This window comes from Nicotiana tabacum, chromosome 22, assembly GCF_000715075.1.
Source record: "Nicotiana tabacum cultivar K326 chromosome 22, ASM71507v2, whole genome shotgun sequence".
Classification (NCBI taxonomy): domain Eukaryota; kingdom Viridiplantae; phylum Streptophyta; class Magnoliopsida; order Solanales; family Solanaceae; genus Nicotiana; species Nicotiana tabacum.
In genome coordinates, this window is record NC_134101.1 from 150,071,595 (window position 1) to 150,097,739 (window position 26,145).

The following is a 26,145-nucleotide window of genomic DNA, read 5'->3' on the forward strand; positions in this document are numbered from 1 at the left end:
TACTTTTGCAAATGTTATATGTCTTCTTGCTAATGTGATCATTTAGGATATTCTAGAGAAGTGAAAATTAACATAAGTGAACATATGTCGTGTTGAGCACTTGTATGAGTTATTTGAATATAAATGCGCCTTCTTGTATTTTTCTGTTGATACTTGATAATTGTGAATAGGGCCGATCGCCTCGGTAGAAATAGATGCATCTATGGTTCGCGTCATTCGACCCTCTGGCAGTACACAGTTTCTTTTATGTTGGATCGGGTCGTCGACCTCGGCATAATGTGCACATGATATTTATGTGAATTATTATTGATTATTTGCCTAATACATGGTTTGAAATGTAAAGGATTAACTGTGATATTAAAATGACATGACTTAGAAATCCTTATTTCAACTGTTATATAATTGTGACCATCATGCCTGGCATAACATCATATTATATTATTTGACCCTAGTAGGTATCAAGTCGACCTCTCGTCTCTACTTCTTCGAGATTAGACGGGATATTTACTGGGTACATATTGTTTATGTACTCATACTACGCTTCTCTACTTAATTGTACAGGCTTTGAGGCAGGTACATCTGGCTATCAGACTGGTGCGCGTCCTTGATCATAGTCTGAGACTTTCACGGTGAGCTGTTTCCCTTCCTGTGCCGATCAGCAGCTTGATGGAGTCTCTCTTACTTTTGACTGTCTATTTTGTTTCAGACAGTAGGATAGATCTATTATTTTGTATATTCTACTAGTTGCTCATAGCTTGTGACACCAGGTCTTGGCACACATATTAGTAGACAGTTCTTTTGGGTTGTATAACTATTATTGAATATTGCTTATTATCACCTGTTTTAATTGCAAATTAAGAAAAGTGTTGTAACTGCTTTTGGTAAGTAAAATAAGAATTCACTAATATTTCTGCGTTGGCTTGCATCACAACGGTGTTGGGCGCCATCACGACCTGAGGTGAAATTGGGTCGTGACAACACTTGTAGTCATTCAAAAGCTTGTGATTTCATGAGATTCCGGGTTTTGGGAAATGTTGTTTCAGTTCGAGAGTTTGTATTGTATATGCCGAGCGGCATCTTAAACGCTTCATTATGTTATTTCTGCAGTTTTGGCTAGTTTTATTATGTTGTTTTATGTTTCTGTAATTTGTTAGGCTTACCTAGTCGTAGAGACTAGATGTCGTCATGATAGTTCACGGAGGGCGAACTGGGATCGTCACACTCCTTCATATAAATGATATTTAAATCATCACGTGTCATTATTAACGTGCAACGCACATTCATAGATACTAGTTTTATTATAAAAGCATGAATGTTTCATGCTAAATGTTGAGTGACTAAAATATCCCTAAAATATTGGTCGACTGTTATACCCTTAACTATTTATATTAATTTTGACAAAAACTTATAATGAAAGGACACAACTGAAAATAGACACGTTAGAATTAGGGGTGTCCATGGATATTTAAAAACCGACTAAACCGACCGAACCGTACCGTACTGAATCGATTTTTAGGTTTCTTTTAATAAAACCGTAGGTTTTTATATATATCTATAACCGTACCGATAATTAGGGTAGGTTTTTTATTTTGTGAAAATAAACCGAAAAATACTGAACCGTAACGAATAAATTTACAATCTGAAAAATATATTTATATATTAAGTTTAAAAGTAATAACGCATTAAATTTTTTGGGGGCCTTTTCATAATGAAATAGTTACATGCCAACAAGTAATTAAACTCAAAATCCTAATTCCCAAACCTATTATGCTACTCCTATTGAAATTAAATTATTTCTAGCATATTCACTAGCAAGACACAAGGTATTATAGAGATTACGAGCAATAAATTATAATGTATTCAATATGTTTCCTTTCGTATAATTTAGATTTATCTTTTTTAATATTAATTTAGATTTATATTTTTGAATATTTAATCTTCTATAGACTTTATTCTTGAATCCCAGCTCAATTAATGTCTTTCTACTCGTGTGATTTATATTTTTTTTGTATTTACTTAGTTTCTTTTACGCTGATGTAGAATAGTTGATGGATCTATACTCTAGCCATCTTTTATATTTTCCTAATTCATCACCTTTACTAAACTGTAAAAACGTCTAGAGAGTTGCGGTAAGTCCTATAAAAGTACGTATGTTATTGCATTATACTTTTAATAGTGATTTTTACATGACATTTTAAAAAATTATCGAATATTTACCGAATTGTACCGATATCGAAGAGAAACCGAAGTAATTGGAACGGTTTCGAAAAGTCTAATTTTGGTTATACATAATAGAATAACCGAAAAATTCATATGATACAAAGTTTATAAAATAACCTACTGAACCGAACCACTGACACCCCTAGTTAGAATGAAGAGTAGTAGTAGAATTGGGACTTAATAGTGGAAGAAGTAGAATTATGAATGAATAAGAAAAAGTAAATCCTAAAACTAAATATTCTAAACTTTCCTCTAGCTAAACGTGGAACTAATACGTCAGAATTGAAGGAAGTTAGTTCAATTGTATAAAATCAAACATTTTCAAAGTATTAAAATTAAAATAATTAGTTTACAAAATTGAAGAATTTTTTTTAGCTTACGTTTGAATTCCAAGATGTGAAAAACAAAGGTTCGATTAATTTTGTTTTCTTAAAATATTTTGAGTTTGTTATCCGAAACTAACGCATGGTTATTCAATAGAATTTCTCTACATTTTACACTATATTTTATTATAAATCTAACATACTTAAACGATTTTGTGTTTGGTTTTGTAGTTTTAAAATTTTGATTTTGACCCTCTTTTCCAAGTTTTGGACATTAATACTTTTTTCCTTTTTTATTAATAAGATCACTATATCAATAATTAATTCTAAGCTAGCATAGCTATAGGTAAGGAAGGACTACATAATCACATTTACAACACACGATCAAGACTAAATCACATTGGACTGAAAGAAATTAAAATTTATTTGGATTAGGCTTAAATTATTTTTCACAGAGATTATTTCACATTGAATAAAATCGTAATACATAGATTCTAATATTTAATATTTTGAAGTAAACTAGCTAAATATTAAATTATTTAAACTGAAGCTCTAATTCATACTAATTTCACTAAATATTGAATTATCCACTCACTGATTCAAATTAATTTGCACAGGGATTTATAAATTTGATGGAACTTTCTCGTAAAGTTTGAACAAGATATTTACTATCTTAATTACTTTATTTTAAAAAAAGACTCAATTATAGGTTGATAGTTGACATCACGTGGATGTGTTGGATAATTAGCCGATGTAGATGCTAGTGTTACGACTCTTTCGTTGACTTGAAAAATCATTCGGGTTACATATAATTACAAAACAGTGGCCAATTACGCTTTGAATTGACACATTAATTTACAAATGATGGTGGTTAATTAGATATATTAATTAATTAATTCATTGTATTACTCTAACAAATGATACTATTAGAATGTATATGCGTTTAATATTTTATTAATATCTTTTTACAAATTATGTGATACTTGACTTAAGCTATGCGCGTATAGAGACTAGTAATATATAAATAAAAGAATTGCTATAAAATAATCAAAACAAAATAGATAAATGTAATATCGTAAACCTCCGTGTGATGAAGCTAAACGTGAGGGATGGTGTATGAAATTAACCCTAAGTTTTAATGGAAAAGATTAGTATCCAAAAAATTCTTTTGGCAATTCAAGATTTCAAAAAGAGGAATCCTTATCTCCCCAAGTTTCAAACATTAAATAACCAAAAAGAAGATAAAGAGATCGAGTATGAAATTTTTTAATTAAATACCGGGTTGAATCTTATGATTGGATTATTTAATTTGATACGGAGTTAACAGAGGATATTTTTTAAATAAACCGAATATATCAAGGAAGTTTTGGACCTTTCCGCTTTGTTTTAAATAGTCAGTTAGTTTTAAGGGCATTTTTAGACTATAAGAAAACGGCTGGTCAAACAAAATGTTGCCCTACACATCTTAATGAACAATTGATAGTGCCCTACATATATCATAATAAACAATTTGTGTTAGGAATAACAAATTTTTTCGAGGTCTAAACAAAGAGGATACTTATAATACATGCATAAGTTTTAGAAAGTTTTTCACAAGCACATCAAAACTTTTATACATTCTCCTACCTTCTTCTCACTAAGTAGTACACGTAAGCAAGTAGTAGTACCTAATTAATTAAAACTGATCATGGTGTACTCACTTGAAGAAGTGAATCTATTTGGCATTTAATTAATTAGTTCTGAAATCTCTTCTTCCTCTCAGCAACCATAGAGAGAAAACACCTTGAGTCCACATCTCATATTCTCTTTGATTTTTGCATTCGAACTCAACCACACCTCGTACTTCTGTCTTTAATCCAAAATATCGACGTTTCTCACCATCCTCAAATAAATGCCTTCCTGGCCATGCTGGTACATCCTTGTAAACTTCTAGCACTACATCTCCATGCACATGAATTAATTTTTTTCAAGTCATTATCATGTGTGTGTCCCAATTACTATATATATGGAAGTCGTTTTGTTATATCATGACAAAATTATTAGGACGTACTCTTCTTTTTCTTGGTGATAGTTTTCCCCACATGTTTGCTTTTCATCTTCAGCATCACCTGTAAAATAGAGAAATGTAAAGACTTGATTACTTTTTTATGCATATATATATTAATAAGAATTTAACTTTCTACACTGACAATATATTTGCTTTACATTATATGGTCATTTAAAAGATAATAAGGCAAGCGACATGCTATGACATATTAAATTGTGACGCTTACATCTCCGCTTCGATGAATATAGACAGAGACTATTTTCCAGTGAAGATCACCTGAAACCAACAAATAGACAGTTGCATCAGAAAATATGGACAGAAAATTTTGTGCATTGAATTTATATCAGGGGACTTGTGCAATTTACCATTACGCGTTCGCTTCAGAAACTCGCGACCCCGAGCCAGCAGTTCTTGATTACAAACACCCAGAAAATTCTCTTCAACGTCAAGTCCCTCGGAGTAATTATTGCTATTAGTTTGAGTTTGATCACTCTTTCGAACTGTGCCTACACCAATTCCCTTTTCTTTTGGAGTTACTGCAGCTATGTTCCATACTTCCTTCAGTGCTCTACCCTTTAATGTTGCAGCTCCTCGCAAAGCTGAAAATTAGGAACATATTACTCCATATGAGACAGATTTAACTTATACACTTATAGTATAGAAAGTTACTTACACTATCAGTATATCTTAACTTGTTACAGATAATCAACTTTTGTGACACGTAAAACTACCACTAACATAATAAATGATGACCATGTGTTGTATCATTAAAATCCAGCTTTTAATAGTCAAATTAGCTTTGTAATTGTCAAGTTGAAGTTACTACAATTGCAATTAACCAGTGAAATAAGGGTGACTCTGCTACAAATGAAGTGTTTTAGTTACCTGTGGCAGCAGCAGCAGTAAGAGTTGATATATCCCCGTGAGAACGAACATTGACAGCAGAGCTAATTGCAGACATGAGATGGTCACGGTCAGCTCCCATAGCTTCAGCAGTCTCCACGCACTGTGCAGCTACCACTACTAGAAATCCGGAAAAAAGCGACCACAAAAAGCGACCAAAGTTGGTCGTTTATGGCCCAAAAAGCGACCAAACACGCCTGGTAGCTATATTGATGGTCTCTAAGCTAAAAGGGCCAAATATTCTGATTTTGACTTTAGTGACCAACTTTGGTCGCTATATTAATTTAATAATATAAATTTGGCGACCAAAGTTGGTCTCTACATATGAAATACGTTGTTTTTAATTTATCATTAATCATTAGAAAGCGACCAACTTTGGTCTCTAATCCAAATATTATATTTTAAAATCTGGACAATAGAGACCAAAGTTGGTCGCTAAATTCAACAATTTAATTTTTTTTTTTTTTAAATAAGCGACCAACATTGGTCGCTATATTTCCAGAAATTGTATTTTTTTAATAGAAATCTGGGCAGGTAGCGACCAAGGTTGGTCGCTATTGCCCAGAAAATTATTTTTTTTATAGTGAAAAACGACCAAATAGAGACCAAAGTTGGTCGCTTTTCTTGGTATATTTTTGGCAGAAACTGTCTGTTTTGGCAGCTACACCACCTGCCAGCTTACCAAACATCCTAAACAGGCATTTTATGCCAGCAACAACAACAACAATAATTAAAAGCAACAATCAATAGAACTAACACATTAAGCTAACAAAACTAAGTTAACGCTTATTACAAGCCCATTCGAACTAAAAAGAACTAACACAATAGAACTAAGTTTTTTTGTCTAGTTCAAAGTATATAAAGTACTCAAGGAGTGTTCTTTCAGCATCCTCGTCCGAAAGTTGGATTGCCTCGCCCGATTCATTAGGTGGTTGACTGCGTATGAATTCCCCCACGTCAGCTGCATATGAAGCGAACCTATATGAAAAATTATATATATTGAATTAGTATTTCAAAATTTATATAAAAGTAAACCAAAATACTTAATGAAAAGTAAAAAACTTACATGTATATAGTCGAGGCTCGACCCTCCTTTCTGAATCAGTCTCTTTCTTCTTCTTTACAATACGAGTTTCATTGAATAGCTCATCTTGCTTCATTGGCATCATAAAGCTGTCTGGTGGCTTTGGTGATTATCCTCGTGGTACTATTACTCGGGATGAACTTGGATACAGAGAATAACTTGGATACAATACCTGACATGGTGTGTCTTTGATCAATTGTTGATCTCTATAGCTACAATGATAATGAGAAGGCAACGACATGTGTTTCAAAATAGTGATGGTGTAGGTAGGATTTTAACATTTCCTAAGTAGATAAAAGAGGTTATAGAGGAATTCTCTACTTCACTTTCCAAGAGGAAAAGAAGTTTGATTGATAGTGACAACGTTGATGAAGACGGAATATTTTCCGTTGGTCGTGGCAGTTCCCATAAAGCGGGGATCATAAGACTCTATGATGACAAAGATTATAGGAAGTTTTGTTCTAAACTTTCTTCCAAGTCTGATCCGTACAAGCTTAATGTGATATTGGTGATATTTCTTCGGATTCAGATAATGATTTGATCGACAAAAGTATGGAAATGCTCTTAAAAAGAATTAAAAGTAAAACGTTTTTCTTGGTAGAGAAGGATGCTGAAAAGATTTTACCTTGAATTCTTTTTAAGAGCATTTCCATACTTTTGTCGGTCAAATCATTGTCTGAATCCGAAGAAATATCACCAATATCACATTAAGCTTGTACGGATCAGACTTGAAAGAAAATTTAGAATAAAACTTCCTATAATCTCTGTCATCATAGAGTCTTATGATCCCCATTTTATGGGAACTGCCATGACCAACGGAACACATTCCGTCTTCATCAACCTTGTCACTCTTAATTAAACTTCTTTTCCTCATGGAAAATGAAGTACAGAATTACTCTATAAGCTCTTCTTTTATCTACTTAGGAAATACTAAATTCCTACCTACACCATCACTATTTGAAACACTTGTCATTGCCTTCTCATCATCATTGTCGCTAATGAGAAGAACAATTAAAGGCACACTTTGCCAGGCACTGTGTCTTAGTTATTCTTGGTGGAAGTTCTATTGCATGTCTAATAACGTCATCAACCTCTTCTAATAATCCTCCGGCAATCTAAAATTCCAAAACATAAACTAAAAGTTCAATTCATATTCTAAACCTTCAATTCATATCCACAAAAGTTCAAGTCATATCCTAAAGGTTCAACTCATATCCTAAAAAGTTCAAGTCATATCGTAAAATTTCAATTTATATCGTACAAGTTCAATTCACAAGAACAAAACCTAAAAACTAAAAGTTCATCAATTCTTATCCTACGAGTTTAAACATAAACTAAAAGTTCAATTTATATCCTAAAGGTTCAATTCATATCCACAAAAGTTCAAGTCATATCCTAAAATTTCAATTTATATCCTAAAATTCAACTCATATCCTAAAATTTCAATTTATATCCTACAAGTTCAATTCACAAGAACAAAACCTAAAAACTAAAAGTTATATTCATATCCTACGAGTTTAAACATAAACTAAAAGTTCAAGTCATATCCTAAAGGTTCAATACATATGCTAAATGTTCAATTTATTTCCTAAAAGTTCAACTCATAGCCTAAAAGTTTCAATTCATATCCTAAAAATTCAACTCATATCCTAAAATTTCAATTTATATCCTACAAGTTCAATTCACAAGAACAAAACCTAAAAACTAAAAGTTATATTCACATCATACGGGTTTAAACATAAACTAAAAGTTCAAGTCATATCCTAACGGTTCAATACATATGCTAAAGGTTCAATTTATTTCCTAAAAGTTCAACTCATATCCTAAAAGTTTCAATTCATATCCTAAAAATTCAACTCATATCCTAAAATTTCAATTTATATCCTACAAGTTCAATTCACAAGAACAAAACCTAAAAACTAAAAGTTATATTCATATCCTGCGAGTTTAAACATATCCTAAAAGTTCAAGTCATATCCTAAAGGTTTAATACATATGCTAAAGGTTCAATTTATTTCCTAAAAGTTTAACTCATATCCTAAAAGTTTCAATTCACATCCTAAAAATTCAACTCATATCCTAAAATTTCAATTTATATCCTACAAGTTCAATTCACAAGAACAAAACCTAAAAACTAAAAGTTATATTCACATCATACGAGTTTAAACATAAACTAAAAGTTCAAGTCATATCCTAAAGGTTCAATACATATGCTAAAGGTTCAATTTATTTCCTAAAAGTTCAACTCATATCCTAAAAGTTTCAATTCATATCCTAAAAATTCAACTCATATCCTAAAATTTCAATTTATATCCTACAAGTTCAATTCACAAGAACAAAACCTAAAAACTAAAAGTTATATTCATATCCTACGAGTTTAAACATAAACTAAAAGTTATGATTATATCCTAAAAATTCAACCCATACCCTAAACCCTAGATTTCTATAAATCCTAGATTTCTATAAAATGTTAAATAAAGTTAAATACAATATTAAATAAAATGTTAACATTTCTATAAACCCTAGATTTCTATAAACCCTAGATTTTTATAAAATGTTAAATAATGATAAATACAACCTAAACCCTAGGTTTCTATAAAAGACAATGTTAAATAATCAATTGAAACACTAGTCATTTGAAACAAATTCATAGCTAATAAATAAAACATTATAAGCTTACACAAAAGATATAAATTGTAATTCTAACCTAGAATTTTTAGGAGGTGGAGAAGGAGAGAGACGCAGCAGCGGCAGAGGCGACGGCGACGGGGCGGCGGCAGCTGGGCGGTGGTCGTTGGTGGCGTGGGTGGGGCCTCTGGTGCTGGGAGTTGGAAGGGGGGTTTGAGTGTGAGAGAGAAAAGAGAGATTTTGGGAAATTTTTAGAAAGAATGGGAGGGGATCCCGGTTTTGACAGTCTGGAATTAAAAATAGCGACCACAGTTGGTCGCAATTTTGGTAGGTAAATCAGTTTTGAATTTTTAGAAATAGCGACCAAAGTTGGTCGCTATTTCTAAAAAAATTATATTACTCTTAATTCAATTTAAAATTATATATATATGTAGTATAAATTTAGGATTTTAATTCAATTTAAGCTATATATATAAGCTATATTCGATATTATATTCGATACAGTATTACCTAATACACTTATACTTAGTGTATAGTATAGCGTAAGTATATATATATTATATATATAAGCTATATTCGATATAATACTACCTAATACACTTATACTTAGTGCATAGTATAGCGTAAGTATATATATTATATATATATATAAGCTATATTCGATACAGTATGACCTAATACACTTATACTCAGTGCATAGTATAGCGTAAGTATATATATTATATATATAAGCTATATTCGATATAATACTACCTAATACACTTATACTCAGTGCATAGTATAGCGTAAGTATATATATTATATATATATAAGCTATATTCGATATAATACTACCTAATACACTTATACTTAGTGCATAGTATAGCGTAAGTATATATATATATATATATATATATATATATATATATATATATATATATATATATATAAGTTATATTCGATAAAGTATTACCTAATACACTTATACTTAGTGCATAGTATAGAGTAAGTATATAATATATATATATATATATATATATATATATATATATATATATATATATATAAGCTATATTCGATACAGTATGACCTAATACACTTATACTCAGTGCATAGTATAGCGTAAGTATATATATATTATATATATAAGCTATATTCGATACAGTATGACCTAATGCACTTATACTTAGTGCATAGTATAGCGTAAGTATATATATTATATAAGCTATATTCGATACAATATTACCTAATACACTTATACTCAGTGCATAGTATAGCGTAAGTATATATATTATATATATATAAGCTATATTCGATACAGTATTACCTAATACACTTATACTTAGTGCATAGTATAGCGTAAGTATATATATATATTATATATATAAGCTATATTCGATACAGTAGTACCTAATACACTTATACTTAGTGCATAGTATAGCGTAAGTATATATATGTTATATATATATATATATATATATATATATATATATATATATATATATATATAAGCTATATTCGATATAATATTACCTAATAGACTTATACTCAGTGCATAATATAGCGTAAGTATATATTATATATATATAAGCTATATATATATATATATATAAGCTATATATATTTACCTAACCTGTCCAGGACGTACCTGCAGTCAATTAGCATAGTACTAGCACATACAGGTACTTTCAAGACTTCTTCAGGAAGTTTTTGTAAATCCCAAGACTACTTTTAAATAAAAGACAATACATTAATTTTGAAAAGAAAATGCTACAGATTGAATGCCATAAGTAGTGAGACTTTTTCTCTGACCAGTAGTCTTTTCTTGTCAAAAATAATGTATGCATACATAGACACACACGCACGATTCGTAGTACTATTCATCCCTTGTATTACAAAAGTATTAACGGCTTACATTTATATTATTTAGATAGTAAATACAAAAGTGATTTTTAATTTTGACCATTGTTGACGTGAATAGAGACCAACTTTGGTCGCCATTTATTCAAGAATTTAGTTTAGCGACCAAAGTTGGTCGCTATATTTAAATAAGATTTAATTATATTTCATATAATATTTAAATTAATAATATAATTATTAAAATTGTATAACTGGGTCCCATTTAAGCGACCAAAGTTGGACGGTATCTTCCTACCCTTTAAGTTGCGACCAACGTTGGTCGCAATTTTTATATTATATATATTTATATTTTATAATTTTTTTAAAATAATAATATAATTATTAAAATTTTGTAGGTGGGTCCCACTTTAGCGACCAACATTGGTCACTAATCTCAGTAAATGTTTGACCAAGAAAGTCTGACCGGTCCAGTCAACATTTTGACTAATATAGCGATCAACCTTGGTCGCTATTTTGTTTCTTTTATTTATTTTATTATTTTCGCTAGTTTAGCGACCAACTTTGGTCGCTTTTTCCCACAGACCAACTTTGGTCGCTTTTTCCCACAGACCAACTTTGGTCGCTAAATTTTGGTCGCTTTTTTCCGGATTTCTAGTAGTGTACTAGCATTGCTGCCGAAGCAACAGCCACATCTGTCTTCGCCATCTGCTCATCTTTGCTTGTGGACGATGCTGCTGCAGTGGCCACAGCGATTGCGGCCTCAGAAGCAGCAACTCCTGCTACTGAAACAATAGCATGAAGTTGTGCGTTCTGGGCTCTGCTCTCTTCTTTCTTTTTTTTCCCTCCTTTCCTTTAACCATCTCCCTACTGTCTTACCACCAGGCGTGTTGGGTGCATGCCATGCGGTTCCATTGTATCCGTTTGGTCTCATGTTTGTGAATAATGGTTGCAGAGAGTTGTTCGCTCTCAAGTACTGCGCCCATATGAGAAATGAAGGAACTGGACAAGCATTTCATGTCGCGCCCCCTTTTTTCCCTCCGTAGAGAGAGAAAGCCCGGTTCCGACATCCATGGGGTAATAACTCGTTTCCTTTTGGGTATTGAAGAGTCGCCACCTAACGGATTATGGTGCGTTAAGGCACCTAGAGCGATTAACTCTTAGACTAGTTTGCATTGCCAGAGATTTAGGGTAAGGGCTCGAAATAACCTTGAGGGGGAGGTGTTAGGCACCCCTTTTGGTCCACAACGGTGGGTCCCGGCCGAACTTATACTTATGAATTAGTCCCTTTTAACAAACAAATAGTTTAAACACATACTTGCAAATAAAGGCACGTTTTGGACATTGTATGTCTCAAGTAATGAGACAAAAGGAAAAGACTTGAACAAGTTGCATATATAGAGAAAAGTAAAGTTTAAACATCGGGAATTAGGAAAGAGGGGTCCTAGGTTGGTTAGCCTACAGGATCACCCCACGCAATGTCCGGTAATCACTCCTCGATGAGGGGCTACACGTGACATTAGCGCGTAGTCATCATATCCTTACTACCTAATTCTCTCCCCTTGGTCATAGCCTAAAGCGCTCTAGAAACCTTGAAAATGTCCTATGTGTGCACTACCCATCCCTTCCTCGTGGCCCTGGAGGTATTTAGGACCTCTATTTTTGGACAGTTCTAGACCTTCTTAAGGCTTTAAAGGATAAAAAGTCTAGGCGTCTATCAAGAACAATTAGGACTGCATTTAAAGAGAACAAATTACAAGCTCACAGTAACCTCCACAAATATAACAAATAAATGCACGTCTTCAAACAACAGTCAGATATTTAAGAGAAAATCCTAGAACATGATATCTAGGTGCGCAGGGATTATACGGCATGAATTAGGACCAAGTGTCAAAGACCTATTAGCTTGCCTACTGATTTTTAGACCTGTTAAATCTGCACAGTCTCAAATAATAAAGCACAGTTTTATGGTTGCAGAATTTACGCATAACAGTGACGTCCTAAAAGCACGGTATCTATATTGATTAGAAAGTAGTAAAACAGTGGACAGTTTTTAAAACGAACAACTTGAGATCCTATAGACATGTTTTCTAGCGGTATTAATTTAAGGTGGTGTTTGAAAACTTATTTTAAAAACGGGCGGTGGATTAAACCAATTTAGAATGAACTAACACGAATTAAACTGATTTGTTTAACTAAACTGATTATAAGTTCTATAGGCATGATTTCTATTAGAGCTGATTTTAATCCATATAGGCATAGTATCTAGTTATTAAAACTGACTCTCGAACTTATAGGCATGATATCTAAGAAGACGAATGTGAATACATGTTGTAACAAAAACTGAACTTCAATTACTTTATCTCTATCGGCATGATATCTAATTATAAGGCCATTTAGATCCTATAGGCATGGTCTCTAATATTGTGAAAGTAAAGCAAACATAACATGTACATTCGAATTAACACAACTTTGTAGGCATGGTATCTACCCGATTTACCCAATATATATATAACTACCCACCCATTTTCACTAATCACCCCAATGTTGTTTACAATAGTTATTACAGACCAATGAATTAAAATACATAGATGAACAGAAGTTAATCTATAGGGAGCCTGCAGTAGGCCCAAATGACTTCCCAACCTCCAATAGCCTCAAATGCCAAAGTTCCATAAACAATATCATGTCTAGGTGTGTCAGAGTTCCTTAAGGACCTCAAGGATCCCGGGCAGTGCTCACACCTATATCGTTTCTCAAACAATAACTGATTTAGGTGCAGTGTAAAAAGGCAAGTTCTGACATGCCAGAGTTCAGAGAGACCTCAAAGGGTCTCAAGGCAGTACACATATCAGAGGGGCAAAACCTAGTATTCTAAGAGTGATATGAGAGTGCATAATGACTTTGAAAGAGTTTGGTAAACAGAGTAAGAAGGTCTTAGTAATAAAAACAATTTTATGAAAATCAGAACATAGTTAGAGTGGGAATAGTTTGAGAAAACATGAAGAACATTTTTAAAACAAACAGAAAGCAAGTCAGAGAACACACAGTTTCAGAACAGACCTCACACAAGGGAAATAGGTAGGGGAGACACCTAGAATGCACTTTAGTGATGGCAATCAAATACACAGATTGTAGTTGCAAAGTTAAGTTGAGAACACATAGGTTTAAGACACAAATAAGATCTCATTAGTGAAATAGAACAAACTGGACTAGGCAAACACTTCATGAAACATTCAAGGTTTTAGAAATACTAATCATATACAGAACAGGTAGGATTTAGTCATGCTGGGTGAAATCATAAGCATACAATGCAGCTTGGGACATGCTAGTAAACTAATTATTTAAAGCAGGATTGGCATGCCAAACAGTATAATAGCTATGAGCTTAAACATGCTTTGTGATACAGTAATCTAGGCATGTTGATTGCATATTAAGTAAAATAGCACATAGAACTGGAAATCACAAATTAATGAATTGCAGCAACAAAGGAAACACATAGTTTGGAATGTGAATTGAATCAGAACATACCAGTTAAGGAGAGTATACAGAATACAGAGTAGAGATGATGTTAGTAGCCAGCCTAGGCTTACAGCCGACTGGACTAATAAGAATTGCAAGGAACAGGAGAGAGTAGAGAGCTTTTGAGAGTATAATAGTATAGATGAACTAGTGTTCGTTGTTCAGAAATTAAAATAAGAGGGGGTTTATATAGTAATCAAAAGCTTAACAAATAAGGTAAGAAATCAATTAAGTAGAAAATCAGGAAAGTCACATGTAAATCAACAAGTCTTTCCCTTAATTAAAGGACAATTTAAATCAACGGTAAAAGCATGCTAAGTATTTAAGGAAAAGAATCAAGTAAGGTTTAGTATAGAGTAGGTAATTAGGGGTAAATGAACAGAAGTTTTAATTAAGGAAACAAATCAGTAAGAATCAGCAAAATACAAACAAGGCAAAGGAAAATTAATTAGAGCAAGCAATTCAATCAAATCGAGTAGAGAGGTAAGAATCGAAAGTTTAAGGGAAAGTGCTCAAATCAAACCAAGAAATAAGGAATTCAGAATAATCAAGGAGAAAGTCATGAAAGAGTTAGCATGTTTAACATATAAAATAAGGTAGAACATGAATAGTCAGGATTCCACATAACTTTAACAAAACAAATAGTTAGAACGACACTGATTCAAGAAGAATGTTACAGGTCCTAACATGAATAGTCAAGATGAACACAAGCACATAGAATCAGTGAAAGGTCAAACTAAAATATTTAGTAGAAGCATATTAGGGCCAGAAAGTCACGAGAAATCACAAGAACCCAAAGTAAGAACCAGTCGATATACTAGTACTCAGAAACCAGACGAAGAACATCAAAAAGAATTAGGGCTTTCAGTACAAATGAGCTAAGGTTGTATCAGACTTACAAAATCAGTCAAAATATGTGAGAAGCAGAAGATTAAACACAAAAAGTCATTAAACAATTTGTAAAAAGAAATTCCGGAAACCCTAGTTTAGGAAAAAATGAAAACCGCTTGAAAATCGTACGAGTCTTGTAAAGAATCTTAAGGTTATTGTAAAACTCACATGAAACAAACACAAATCATCTTAGATCTGTACAGATCTAATAGGTTTAGAAAAAAAATTAGGGTTTCGAAGAGAACCATATAGATGTGAAGAAACCTGCTTAGAAAATCATAGATCGCAGTCAATATAGGACGATCTTACTTGGAATCACACTGGAATGGCCTGAAACAGGCGAGAGAGGAACCATAGATGCAAGCCAACTAGCCCGGTCCCTTGAGGGCCCTGGAGATGGAAAGATTAACGTGAGGGAGGCCATTGGAGGCCTGATAGGTGGTGAGAAATCATCGGAGATGGCCATGGACGAGGATCAGTGAGATTATTAGGGTTAGGTTTTGAGAGCGTTTGAGAGAAGAGAGTGATTTTAGGGCGGCGGGTAGTATGAAATGATCGGGAGTTTAAGGGGTCTTTTGGGTTTATTTTAGGAATGGTCGTTTGTGGCCGTTGATCTTTATGATCAACGACCAAGATTAAAAGATTTTGGGGGCCGGATCGGGTAGCTGGGGTTTGGGCTGGGTAATTTAATTGAAATTGGGCTGGTAATTGGGTTAGGTTGGGGCTGAAATTGAAAATAAAAATAGGCTAGATTTTAAATAGCCACTTTTAATAGTTATATAATTTATAAAAATAATAAATGATTTCCAACAATATTTTCGTATATTAAAATGATTATAGTTGTCTAACATTTTAAAAATATAAAAGATCATTTTATGCATCAATAATATAATTACGCATTAGTAGGGCTATTATTGCAAAGATATGCAATTTAGCCTAAAATGTAAATGCAACTATAAAAATGCACTAAAAATGTTTAAATACTATTTTGGCATAAATAAAGAATTTAGATGACTAAATCACCACAAAAAATAATTTGAAGGATAATTATTGGAAATTTATAAATAAAAAGGGAAGAAATAAATCAATTTGGAGTTTTTAAAAATTATAAAAATGCTTATGCATGATTATAACTGCATATGTGTTATTTTGAAAGTATATATATATATATATATATATATATATATATGTTAAAACATATGAGGAAAAATTGGGTATCAACATTTCATCCTCATACGGACGGGCAGTCCGAGTGCACTATTCAGATATCAAAGGATATGCTCCGCGCTTGTGTTATAGACTTCGGAGGTTCGTGGGATCAGTTCTTGCTGCTAGCGGAGTTTGCCTACAGCAATAGTTATCAGTCAAACATTCAGATGGCTCCCTATGAGGCATTATATGGCAGGCGGTGCCGATCTCCAGTCGGATGGTTTGAGCCGGGGGAGGCTCGGTTGTTGGTTACAGAGTTAGTACAGGATGTCTTGGATAAGGTCAAGATTATTCAGGATCGACTTCGCATAGCTCAGTCCAGGCAGAAAAGTTATGCCGACCGTAGGGTTCGTGATGTTGCATTCATGGTCGGAGAGAGAGTGTTGCTCGGGGTATCACCCATGAAGGGTGTAAAGAGGTTCGGAAAGAAGGGAAAGTTGAGCCTTAGGTATATCAGACCTTTTGAGATTCTTGAGTGAGTGGGAGAGGTGGCCTACAGGCTCGCATTGCCACCTGGTTTATCAGCAGTTCATCCGGTGTTCTATGTGTCCATGCTCCGAAAGTATCACGGCGATCCATCTCACGTGTTAGATTTTAGCACTGTCCAGCTGGACAAGGATTTGACCTATGAGGAGTCGGTGGCTATTCTAGCCCGGCAGGTTCATCAGTTGAGATCGAAGAGTTATCCTTCAGTTCAAGTGTAGTGGAGAGGTCAGCCCATTGAGGCAGCTACCTTGGAGTCCGAGTCGGACATAAGGAGTAGATATCCCCATCTTTTCACCAGTCCATGTACTTTTCTATGTCCGTTCGAGGACGAACAATTGTTTTAGAGGTGGAGAATGTGATGACCCGATAGGTCATCTTATGTATTAGAACCAAGTTCGGTGTTTTCAAGCTTTTAGAACCTCATTTTAACATTCCTCGATCTGCGTGTGCAGTCCGGGTATTAACACAGAAGGCTTATATGATAAAAACTGGTAAAAATAAGAATTTTGCCTTAAACGTTAAATTTAGTTGACTTCGATCAACGTTTTGAGTAGAAGGACCCTGATCCATATTTTAACGATCTCGTTGGGTCCGTATTGAAATATGGGACCTGTGCATATGCCCGGAATCGAATTCGGAGATCCCTAGCTCGAGTTATGAATTTTTGCAAAAATTAAAAGTGTGAAAGTTCAATGATTTTAAGAATTGATTGATGAAACCTTGTTAATACCAGGTTTGTATTTTGGTTCCGGAGCCCGATACAGGTCCAATATAATATTTATGGCTTGTTTGTGAAATTTGGTGAGAAACGAAATTGGTTTGATGTGATTCGGACGCTCGGTTGAGAAATTAGAAGTTTCAAAGTTTTCTTAAAATTTTTATTTGATTGGTGTTCAATTCGCAGTTCTAGGTGTTATTTTGGCGATTTGATCGTGCGAGAAAGGTCGTATTATGTTTTTATACTAGTGTGCACTTTTGGTTTAGAGCCCCGAGGGATCGGGTGAGTTTCGGATAGGCTACGGAGTATTTGAACTTAGAAAAAACAGCAGTTGATGCACCAGATCTGCAGACTTTGCATTTGCAAGGTCTGGCTCGCAAATGCGAGCCTCGCATTTGCGAAAAGGCCATCGCATTTGCGAGCAGTGGGCTGGGAGGGACAATTTCGCATTTGCAAAGACAAGGGTCACATTTGCGATCCTCAGGTTCCGCATTTGCGAACATTTTGTTCACATTTGCGAAGGTAGCAGAAGTGTGGGAGTTTCGCATTTGCAAAGCTTCAGGTCGCATTTGCGACATTTGCAGCTGGGTAAAAATGACTTAGATGAGATTTTTCTCCCATTCTTCAAATTTTCAAACCTAGAAACATAAGAGGCAATTTTTCAAAGACTCCTTCTTCCCCCAAATCATTGGTAAGTGATTCTAACCTATCTCCTTTCAATCTTTCACTACATTTCACAAGATTTCAACCTAAAATCTAATATTTTTATGGTGGAATTGAGAATTTTTGGGCAGAAACTAGGGATTTTGAAAATTGGGGATTTAGACCTCAAATTGAGGTCGGATTTCAAAACTAGTTATATATCCGGGCTCGGGGTGAATGGGTAATTGGGTTTTGGTCCGAATTTCGGGTTTGGACCAAGCGATCCTGGGTGTCGACTTTTTGTTGACTTTTTCAATAATGGTCTAAATTGAATTCTTTACGATCGTGGGTAGTTTCTAAGGCTTAATTTGAATCATTTGGCTGGTAATATACTAGATTCTATCGGTTTAGAGGCTTGTTTGAGAGGAAAAGTCGTGGTTGAGCTTTGAGTTTGGCTGTTGGATCGAGGTAAGTATCGTGGTTAACCTTGGCTTGAGGGATTAAGTCTTATTTACCTATATACTACATGTTCGAATGTTGGGCACAACGTATAGGTGAAGTGACGAGTACCTATGTGTTGTTGCCGAGTCATAGCATGCGAGTGAGTCTTATTATTGCAATTGTTGCTTTTCGTGATCATATTATCCATGCTTAGACTAGTTAATCATTATGTTGATCGTTCTTATCATGTTTATGGACTTTGGTAATAACTGAGCATTGATTCAAAGTGAGATTGGTATTATGGAACCGAATGTTGAAGTAAGACTTGTTCTTGTTATTTCTATCTCGCTGTTGTTATTGTTCATTGCTTTATGGTGAGGGAGAGTGTTAATGCACGAAGGATGATGTCGTGCCATATTGTGAATGTTAATGCACAAAGGGTGATGTCGTGCCGTATTGTGAGTATTAATGCACGAAGGGTGATGTCGTGCTATGTTATGAGAGAATTAATGCACAAAGGGTGATGTCGTGCCGTTTCTATTGTTTAATATGGTGAGTTTGAGAGTAAAAGTACGAAGGGTGATGTCGTGCATTTTCCTTTACTATGTTTACTTATTTCTATATGTTTAAGGTATATTGGTTGATCAAGTTCTTATTACTGTTGTGATTCTTTATCTTGTGATCCCTTCAGCATGTCCCCTCCCGATATTACTTGTCTAACTTTTATTTGCCGTTATCTTCGTACATATACTGTTAAATTTCACAGGTTTATTTGTGGGTGTCTTGTTTTAGCCTCGTTACTACTTCGCCGAGGTTAGGCTCAACACTTACCAGTACATGGGGTCGGTTGTACTGATACTGCACTCTGCACTTCCTGTGCAAATTTTGGTATTGGTCCCAGTTGATCGAGAGGCATAGCAGCTCGGACCGGACCACCGGAGACTCGAGGTAGATCTGTCAGCGTTCACAGACCTTGAAGTCCCCGTCTATCTCTTCTGTTTTATTGTTTGTTTCGTTCAAACAGTTGTATTTCTTTCAGACTTTTACTTGTAGTGAATCCTGGAATGTTTGTGAATTTGTGACACCAGATCTGGGTAGTAGTAAATGATTAAGTTGTTATATTATTTCGCACTCGTTGTGTTTCACTTTAACTCATTTACTATTATTTATTGAATTGAATAAGGTTTTACTTGATAATATTCTATCATTGGCTTACCTAGCAAGTGGAATGTTAGGTGCTATTACGATCATGACGGTGGAAATTGCGGGTCGTGACAGATAGTGCCCTACATCTTAATAAACAATTTGTGCTAGGAATCACAATGTTTTTTCGAGGTCTAAACAAAGAGAATACTTACTTATAATACATGCATAAGTTTTAGAATGTTTTTCACAAGAACATCAAAACTTTTATACATTTCTACCTTCATGTTCTCACTGACTAGTACGTAAGTAAGTAGTACCTAATTAATTAAAACTGATGGTGTACTCACTTGAAGAAGTGAATATATTTGGCATTTAATTAATTAGTTCTGAAATCTCTTCTTCCTCTCAGCAACCATAGAGAGAAGTCTTGAAACACCTTGAGTCCACATCTCATATTCTCTTTGATTTTTGCATTCGAACTCAACCACACCTCGTACTTCTGTCTTTAGTCCAAAATATCGACGCTTTTCTCCATCCTCAAATAAATGCCTTCCTGGCCATGCTGGTACATCCTTGTATACTTCTAGTACTACATCTACATGCACCCACATAAATTAATTTTCAAGTCATTAATTGGGTGTCCCAATTGGAAGTTCTTTTGCTATAACATATCAAAATTATTAGGACGTACTCTTCTTTTTCTTGGTGATAGTTTTTCCCACATGTTTGCTTTTCATCTTCAGCATCACCTGTGAAATAGGGAAACATAAATACTTAAATACTTTTTAAAACATATTAACTAGAGTTTATCTTAAAAGACATGTTATACTATGTTAAATTACGATGCTTACCTCTCCGCTTCGATGAATATAGACAGAGACTATTTTCCAGTGAAGATCACCTGAAACGTCCAACAAATAGACAGTTGCATAAGAAAAAATGGGACAGATTTTTGGCATTTCAATTTTGTGTCACGGAATTTGTGCAATTACCATTACGCGTTCTCTTGAGTAGCTCACGACCCCGAGCCAGCAATTCTTGATTACAAACACCCAAAAAGTTCTCTTCAATGTCAAGTCCCTCGCAGTAATTATTGCTATTAGTCTGATTTTGGTCACTGTTTCTAACTGTGCCTGTGCCAATTCCCTTTTCTATTGGAATTACTGCTGCAATGTTCCATACTTCCTTCAGTGCTCTAGCCTTTAATGTCGCAGCTCCTCGTAAAGCTGAAAATAAAAATAGGACTATATGAGATTGGACTTAACTTATATATACGGATAATATTGGCAATAGAGAAAAAAATTTAAGCATATCAGTCTATGTTAAGTAGGTAATATATCTTATTTTCTAGGTTACTAGTCCCACTTCTTATGGACGACTACATGTAGTTCTCTTATAGTATAAATTTTATTCTTTGCACTGTGAGAACAAATTCTATGACCGTTAACTGGAGCATAAGAATTTTAAGAGGATAAATGATTTATCAACTTTTGTGACATGTATAACTACCACTATTATATAACCGACAATGTGTAACATCATTAAAATCCAGTCTTTAAATGATTTAATAGTCAAATTACCTTTGTAATTATCAAGTTGAAGTTTAAAATTGTAAATTAGCCAATGAAAAAATGGTGACTCTGCTTTCATATGAGATGTTTAAGTTACCTGTGGCGGCAGCAGCAGTAAGAGTTGATATATCCCCGTGAGAACGAACATTGACAGCAGAGCTAATTGCAGACATGAGATGGTCACGGTCAGCTCCCATAGCTTCAGCAGTCTCCACGCACTGTGCAGCTACCACTACTAGAAATCCGGAAAAAAGCGACCACAAAAAGCGACCAAAGTTGGTCGTTTATGCCTGTGGACGATGCTGCTGCAGTGGCCGCAGCAATTGCTGCCACAGAAGCAGCAACTCCTGCTACTGAAACAATAGCATGAAGTTGTGCGTTCTGGGCTCTACTCTCTTCTTTCTTTTTTTCCCTCCTTTCCTTTAACCATCTCCCTACCGTCTTACCACCAGGCGTGTTGGGTGCATGCCCTGCGGTTCCATTGTATCCGTTTGTTCTCACGTTTGTGAATAATGGTTGCAAAGTGTTGTTTGCTTTCAAGTACTGCACTCATATAAGAGAATAAAGGACTCAGTGGCGGATATAGCATATAATAATTAACGGGTTCAACTGAATCCAATATTGTTGACACGAAATATAAATATATATACATAAAAATTACTTACTAGAATTTCAAAAAATAGTAAATTTTGAACCCATGGTTTTAAATGTGTAATTTATTCATCTAAAGGTTCTTGAATTTGGATCTAAAATAAAATGACAATACTAAATAACATCAAAAAGGTAAATCTTGAAGCAGAGTGGTAAATTTTATCTATGGAAAAATCTTGATGGGAAACTAAACAAATAAGCCAGAACTCTGAAACTTGGAAGCAATGACAATATATGATAAAGATTGACAGGGAGCATCAATTTACCACTTACACACTCCACTAGTCTTTCCAAAAGTTTCTGTCCTGATGATGGGTAACTAAATAGGACAAACTGCAGCATAAGATCTCAGTCTTCTTGAATCTTACTTGTTGCATATTTTTGTGCAAGCTAATTAAGACAAAAAAAATTAATTTGCCTAGTGTACACATGACATCTTCACGTGCTACATAATAAGGTACATTGATCTGTTTCTGTTATTACGAGATTCCACTATTGGATAAACTAGAGTCTGCTAGTCCAAAATCTAATGGCTTTTACCAAGTCATGACTTAACATTGTTGTTTTAATATCTTAGGACTACTGGTTTCCCTTTTATTTCAAGAGGGGAGATCAAAGTTTAATTTTTATATACTAACATACCATTTGTGTAAAAGATAATTATAGGTAAAACTAATAACAGGTAAAACTAAAAACCTGAAAAATAAAGTAAACAAATTTTTACATAAAATAAATTACATTAGTAATGTACAAATTTTTTATATTATCGTTATATATAAGTTAAATCCATTTCTAAATTCTAGCTAGCCCAAGGAGGGAATAAGTTGAACATCGGTTGAGGGGCGTTACGTTCCCTTGCCTTTTCCTATAAAATGTTTGGCTTTACTTTTTCATATGATTTTTTTGTTTTACCTTTGATCTCGTATAAAACCAAAGTTAACATCTTTTTCTTTTTTCTTTTTTCTTTTGTCTTTTTCTTTTTCTTTTTCTCCCTTTTGTGGTAGAGTTATTCCACAAACGAAGTCAAAAGGTGACTCTGATTAGACGGCTAAAGCATCCTTGTATGTAAAGCAAGAAAAGTTGAATATCGAAATTAACAAAAGTGCATTATGTTCTTAACTTTTTCTTGTGAAGAACATTAGAAAAAGCTTTGGAAATGGGTCCGATGGAATTAACCCCTTAATTATTTCTATTAGCTCACAGTCAAAGAAACATCAACCATCATCAGTAACTACTAACAACTATATGGACCTACTAACATTTAAGACAAAAAAGATATATGCAGTTGGGGTTGTTTTAATTAAAAAATAAAGTGATCAAGAAACTAATTAGGGAAAAGAAAAACTTAATAATGACAGAAATTAATTACCTTAACAACATCTTCGAACTCTTCAGAAGGAGAGACTGGAGGGCTATCAGTTTCTTCCGTTAGGGAACCATTGAGAGGTCCACTACTATGAGATAATCTTCCTGAAGTTAAAGGTGATATCTCCTGCCCATTATGCATCTAACAATTTCCCAACAAAAAGGAAAATATTAGGTTAAAAAAGATTAATATGCTGCATTTATCCTCTGTAAAGGAACACCCCTTCTCCGTTTCATTTTTTCTAATGAAACGTCACATTTTTTCTAACTACAATAATGTTGTTGGGTCAGTTATATGAATCCACACTATTCACATCGTTTTAATATTCAAGTTCATCTTAGTCAAATAATAAATAATACTAGACGTTCTCAGTATTTTTAACTAGCATATAGTTTCACTGACAAAACTAAAAGACTCCTAGAAAATAAACAAATTTTTTTGCTAAGTGGAAGAAAAATGTGGGGACTATATTAAGAGCACTTACAGATTGAGACATAATGCGTTCAAGAACAAGTTGAGAAGTAGCAGAGGAAGCAAAAGAGAAGGTATTTCCAGCAAGTTTAGCAGAGTCTTCTTCCTCAGCAGAGATATTCTCAGGTATAGTAATTACAGTACTGCTACTACTACTGGAGTGAGTAGTAGTAGTATTAGCAGAGGAATTGGCAATGCTAGCTTTGGGAAGAAGAGAAGGAGAAGCAGAAGAAGAAGAAGTTAAGGCCTTGCATACTTGCAAAGCAGAGGCACTCCATGATCTTGACAAGAATTCCATAGGCGCTTTTGGACTTTCTGGCAAATTAACCAAGCTTTTCTCAGACCATTTGCTATCCATGATATCCAAGTGAAGTAGTGTGTGAATTGCTTTTGAAGATGAATGGCGGGATCTTATTATTTTTAGCTTTGGACGCCTTTTTATACTAGCAACTTAACTTCTCCGCTAGTTTCACCATTTCTTTTACCTTTGAGATGACCTACAAAGACAGGTACTCGATATTATATAAGTGACAAATTTTGCTCAAATGTGCGAAGCTTTTAAAAAGAAAAAAAGGGTTTTTGAGAATAATAAGCACGTTTTAAAAGCGGGGCAAAACACTAATTTATATACAAAGTACTTTTCAAATTAATTAATCAAACACAGACTTTTTTTAGTACTTTTGAGAAAAATACTTTTCAAAATAAGCCCAAACAGCTAATTATTTGGTAATTCGAAATCCAGTAAATAATTTACTACAACAGGTTAAAATACATTAATAATATAAACTTTTAAATGTTGGCAATATATATTACTTAAAGATTTATTGTAAGAATTTAACTTCTACGCAACGTTGTTTTTTACACAATCAGGTCATCTAAAAGTATGGGTAATATAAGTAGAATTAAGATAATACTCCCTCCGTTTCAATTTATATGAACTTGTTTAACTAGGCACGGAGTTTAAGAAAAAAAGACTTTTGAAATTTGTGGTCCTAAACAAGTTAAAAGGGTGTTCAGAGTATTTGTGTGGTTATAAAAGCTTCTCATTAAGGGTAGAATTGTAAGTTTAAGCTAAATTGTTTCCAAATTTAGAAAGATATCATTCTTTTTGGAACGAACCAAAAAGAAAATAGGTTTACATAAACTGGAACAGATGGAGTATGTTATAAGCAACATATTTAATTATATTAGTAGTGTAAAAACAGTGTTAATATTTGAAAGTTAGATTCTTTTTGGAGTGTTATCTAGTGGGTTGGAATTGTTGAGAATGAAGCCAACTGGGCCTTAGTCAAGTAGGTATCTTTGACTTATTGTCAGGAGTCTGAAACGTTGCCTTCTTTCATGTTGAAAAATTATTGCACCAAATATTTGGGCGATCCCAGGCACACTGTAGTGGGTAAAAGCTAAAGTGTTATCGTCCCAGAAAAAAAAGAAATAAAATAAAAGAAAGCCAAGAAAGCTACCAAAGCTTTAATTAGGGCCTATAGCACTGGTCCACCACTAATACGGTTTATACTTTATACGAGAGGGTTGGTTTAAATTGGTAAAACGCCTCAAAAGTAAGGTTCAAAGTTATACGAGAGTTAAGTGAAATACTACTCTATGTATAAGAAAATCAGAGGCAATCTTAAAATTCAGGGGCTACAGAGTACTACTTGCATTATTTATTATTTCTGAGTAGTTAATGGAAATATTATAGGTATAGTTCTTAAAATTTCTTTGAACTCCATATGTGTAATTTAAGTTGAAGGCTGTGGATTCTAAGCAACCGTTGTCAAAGCTTTGGATCCGCTGGAAAAATTTTTGAAGAGAAAAAAAGGAAAGGCAGGAATCATCCTCTTTACACCCAAAGGACACTAGACTGTTTGCCCATTTTAATCCATTAGAAATATACTTTATCTCGTGTTAAACATTTGTCATTTTTCCGAAAAGAAATTCTTGAAGGTGAAATATATCTCAACTAAAACTTCTCCTTTTATTTCTTGTTGAA

General features: G+C 33.9%; 1 protein-coding gene and 1 pseudogene across 1 annotated transcript; both read right to left on the minus strand.

Moving 5' to 3' along the window:
* Window positions 1-4,272: 4,272 nt before the first annotated feature.
* LOC107789463 (VAN3-binding protein-like) lies at window positions 4,273-11,979 on the minus strand. The gene is given in 7 exon segments (XM_075243176.1): window positions 4,273-4,484; window positions 4,594-4,651; window positions 4,817-4,866; window positions 4,956-5,189; window positions 5,476-5,610; window positions 11,710-11,881; window positions 11,883-11,979. Coding segments are annotated over 7 exon segments (954 nt in total). The 5' UTR covers window positions 11,976-11,979.
* An 8,270-nt stretch (window positions 11,980-20,249) lies between these two features.
* On the minus strand, window positions 20,250-24,678 carry LOC107786386 (VAN3-binding protein-like; annotated as a pseudogene).
* Window positions 24,679-26,145: the final 1,467 nt, after the last annotated feature.